Source organism: Protobothrops mucrosquamatus, unplaced genomic scaffold (genome assembly GCF_001527695.2).
Source record: "Protobothrops mucrosquamatus isolate PMUCROS unplaced genomic scaffold, P.Mucros_1.0 scaffold102, whole genome shotgun sequence".
NCBI classification, from domain to species: Eukaryota; Metazoa; Chordata; class Lepidosauria; order Squamata; family Viperidae; genus Protobothrops; species Protobothrops mucrosquamatus.
This window is the reverse complement of record NW_015386475.1, coordinates 69,616-72,859: the sequence shown is the minus strand read 5'-3', so window position 1 is coordinate 72,859 and position 3,244 is coordinate 69,616. Positions and strand designations below refer to the sequence as shown.

At 38.8% G+C, this 3,244-nt stretch overlaps 1 protein-coding gene across 1 annotated transcript in view; it reads left to right on the top strand.

Moving 5' to 3' along the window:
• The first annotated feature begins 324 nt into the window (after positions 1–324).
• The window catches only part of NTN4 (netrin 4), a 25,428-nt gene continuing 22,508 nt past the window's right edge, over positions 325–3,244 (top strand). The window contains exon 1 of the mRNA XM_029283472.1: positions 325–825. Within this exon, the coding sequence (XP_029139305.1) occupies positions 352–825 (474 nt within the window). The 5' untranslated portion in view covers positions 325–351. The remainder of the gene's footprint in view (positions 826–3,244) is intronic.

The window sequence follows — 3,244 nt, the reverse complement described above, 5'->3', positions numbered from 1 at the left end:
CAAGAGTATTTCAAGAGTTTTGGACAAATGTATTTCTTAGTAAAAGCATTTGATATAAGTCATTTCAAAGGTCAATGTTTTTAACAAAAATTATCACAATATTCCTTAAAACAGCCTTATAAAATAGTTGAGTATTATTATCTATCTAGATATACGATAGAGATGGTCTGAGATTGAGAATATAATGGATCCATTGTTTTTTTTAACTATGCTTTCTTATTTTGTAAGATAACAAACTCACTGTGGATTGGCTACATATGAGGAGTTTTATTTAGGCTTTTTTTTTCTTATTTAGGATTGAGTAGTATTCTTGGAACTGGGTCTCGCTGTGAGAAAGCATGCAATCCTCAAATGGGAAACCTAGCTCATGGACGTAAATTGTGGACAGATACTACATGTGGATACAACTTCACAGAATTATACTGTTCCTACAGTGAAAATACAGACCTCCTATGCAAGTGGCCTAAGTGTAGCAAATGCAACTCTCTGAATACACATCTGGCTCATCCATCTTCTGCCATGGTTGATTCATCTTTTAGATTACCACACACATGGTGGCAATCAGCACAAGGAGTACAGACGGAGAAGATCCAGCTCAATTTGGAAACTGAATTTTATTTCACTCATTTGATCATGATATTCAAGTCACCGAGACCAGCAGCCATGGTCCTAGAGCGATCTCAGGATTTTGGAAAAACTTGGAAGCCTTATAAGTATTTTTCCATCAACTGCTCAGCATCCTTTAGGTTGGATGATGATGTAACTAAGAAAGAGGCACTTTGCACTTCAAGATACTCCAGCCATTTCCCCTGCACTGGAGGAGAGGTGAGTTCATTAAGATATCCATGACAATAAGCAATTCAATGTTGTTTGAAAACTATAAAGTCCTCCACTTTCTATTTTTCAGTAAAAGGTAAAGAAGTTCCCAGTCTAGCCTACAATGTTAATATTACCGAGAAGTGTCCCATCCAATTATTAAGCAGGTCCAACTCTGGTGAACTTCCAAATGTCGGACAAAGTTGGCCAATTGCTGCCACCTGCTGAAACCTTATTTCTAAGTACTATGTTTAAAAAGGAATATCAGTTTTTGTTATAATAAATGGAAAGATAAAAGATACAGATTTGTTTATGGATTTATATTTCTAGATACAATATTGCTTGCTTTGAAGCCTTGCGAGCTTTGTTTTCTTTGTCTATAGCTGGGTATTTTATTATTATTCTTTGCAAGTGACACCCATTCTCTTTAAATGTTGAGAAAATTATGGTAAAACAAATTGTAATAATAATAATAATAATAATAATAATAATAATAATAATAATAATAATAATAAAAACAACAACCAACTTATTATTGGTAAGTAGAATGTAGTTATCAAATTCTGCATCTCACTCTCTGAATGCCTGACATCAGCCAGCTTCTGACATATCCTTCTGGGATTTCCTGCCGTTTTATTCCTCTTAGTTATCTAATGCAGGGCTTTTCAATCTTTTCACAGATTGTACCACCTTTAGGACATGACAATATTCAAGAACCACCAGTGGTTTAGCAAGGTGTAAAAAATTTAACGATTAAAAAAAAGGGAAAAAGTGATGAAGTACACCCACCCAGATGCTCCACATTTGAGAAGCTTTTCAGATAGATTTACTGTACCTGGTCACTCATTCTGAAAATAGCTGCACTTTGTGTTTTGACAATATAGATATCCTCAATTACCATCCACATTTAGAACTGGTTACTTGGTCATTAAGTAAGGCAGTAGCTAAGAGATGCCACTGCTGTGCTTATGAACTCTGTTCAGCTTTACAGACCTGCAAAGATTCTAAATGCAAGGACAGGTTGCCCAGTTATTTTTTCCATCAGTTGTTAACTCTGAACAGTTGCTAAATGAGGCAGTCACTAAATGATGACTACTTTTATCAGTAATTTATACTTAATCCCTTTTCTAGTAATGATTACCTTATCACAGAAATATTCATATGTCTAATAATTTAGCTGTTGTGCAACCAACTTCCACATGCAAGCTGTTCAGTGAGCTGCCTACCAGTCAGAGCTCATTTTTCAATTAAAGCACTGCTGCTTCAGACCTTTTACTGCCTAGCTACATAGGAGCATCTGCTCCCACCCACAAAACTGCACTGAAGAATTTTACATATTTTATTCAAGTTGAGAGTACCTTTCTAAGTACTTTTCAGAAAGCAATGGATATCCTTCTTCAAAACCACCTGATTTACATAGAGATCATTCAGGGTTCCATACCCCTCCCTCCTTTTGTCAGAGAGAAGTTCCTAGAGAGGATCAATTCTCACAGACAGGCCGGCTGCAACCCTCTCAAATTAATGTGATTTCTTGTTGCTGAACTCCAACATCATAGCCACAGGTAGGACCATACTGGGTAGATTGAGGGGAAATATACCCCAGCAAATATGATTGGGCAGAGATTCCCAATTCATTTTAAGGCAACAATAAAAAAAGAATAAAACATACTGCTTTATTGAAATAAAAAATTCTGGACCAATGAGCAAACTCTGAACCTTAGTTAATAAAACAGGAAAGGCAACAGGGTCCTTCTGAAGAATCCAGATATCTTTCCAGGGTTTCTACAAATCCATTTTTCAAGACAAAAATGACCAGTCCATAATTAGAAATGACTCCCACCACCTTCATTTGCATTCCCAGGAGATTAACAGCCTATTTCCACCATTTTAAAGGGCTCCACTCTTCTCCCCACAAAAGGCCACCAAAAGCCACATCCAATGTCTGTCCCCCAAACAAAAAAAGGTTTTCCTATCCCTCCTCAGCCTTGCTCCAAATGCGGCTAGTTCAGTCATCCTCGGCCTGAAAACATGCAGCTTGCCCAAAACGCAGCTAGTTCAGTCATCCTCGGCCTGAAAACATGCGGCTTGCTCCAAATGCGGCTAGTTCATTCACCCTCGGCCTGAAAACATGCGGCTTGTTCCAAACGTGGCTAGTTCATTCACCCTCGGCCTGAAAACATGCGGCTTGTTCCAAACGCGGCTAGTTCAGTCATCCTCTGCCTGAAAACATGCAGCTTGCCCAAAACGCAGCTAGTTCAGTCATCCTCGGCCTGAAAACATGCGGCTTGCCCCAAATGCGGCTAGTTCAGTCATCCTCGGCCTGAAAACATGCGGCTTGTTCCAAACGCGGCTTGTTCCAAACGCGGCTAGTTCATTCACCCTCGGCCTGAAAACATGCGGCTTGCCCAAAACGCAGCTAGTTCAGTCA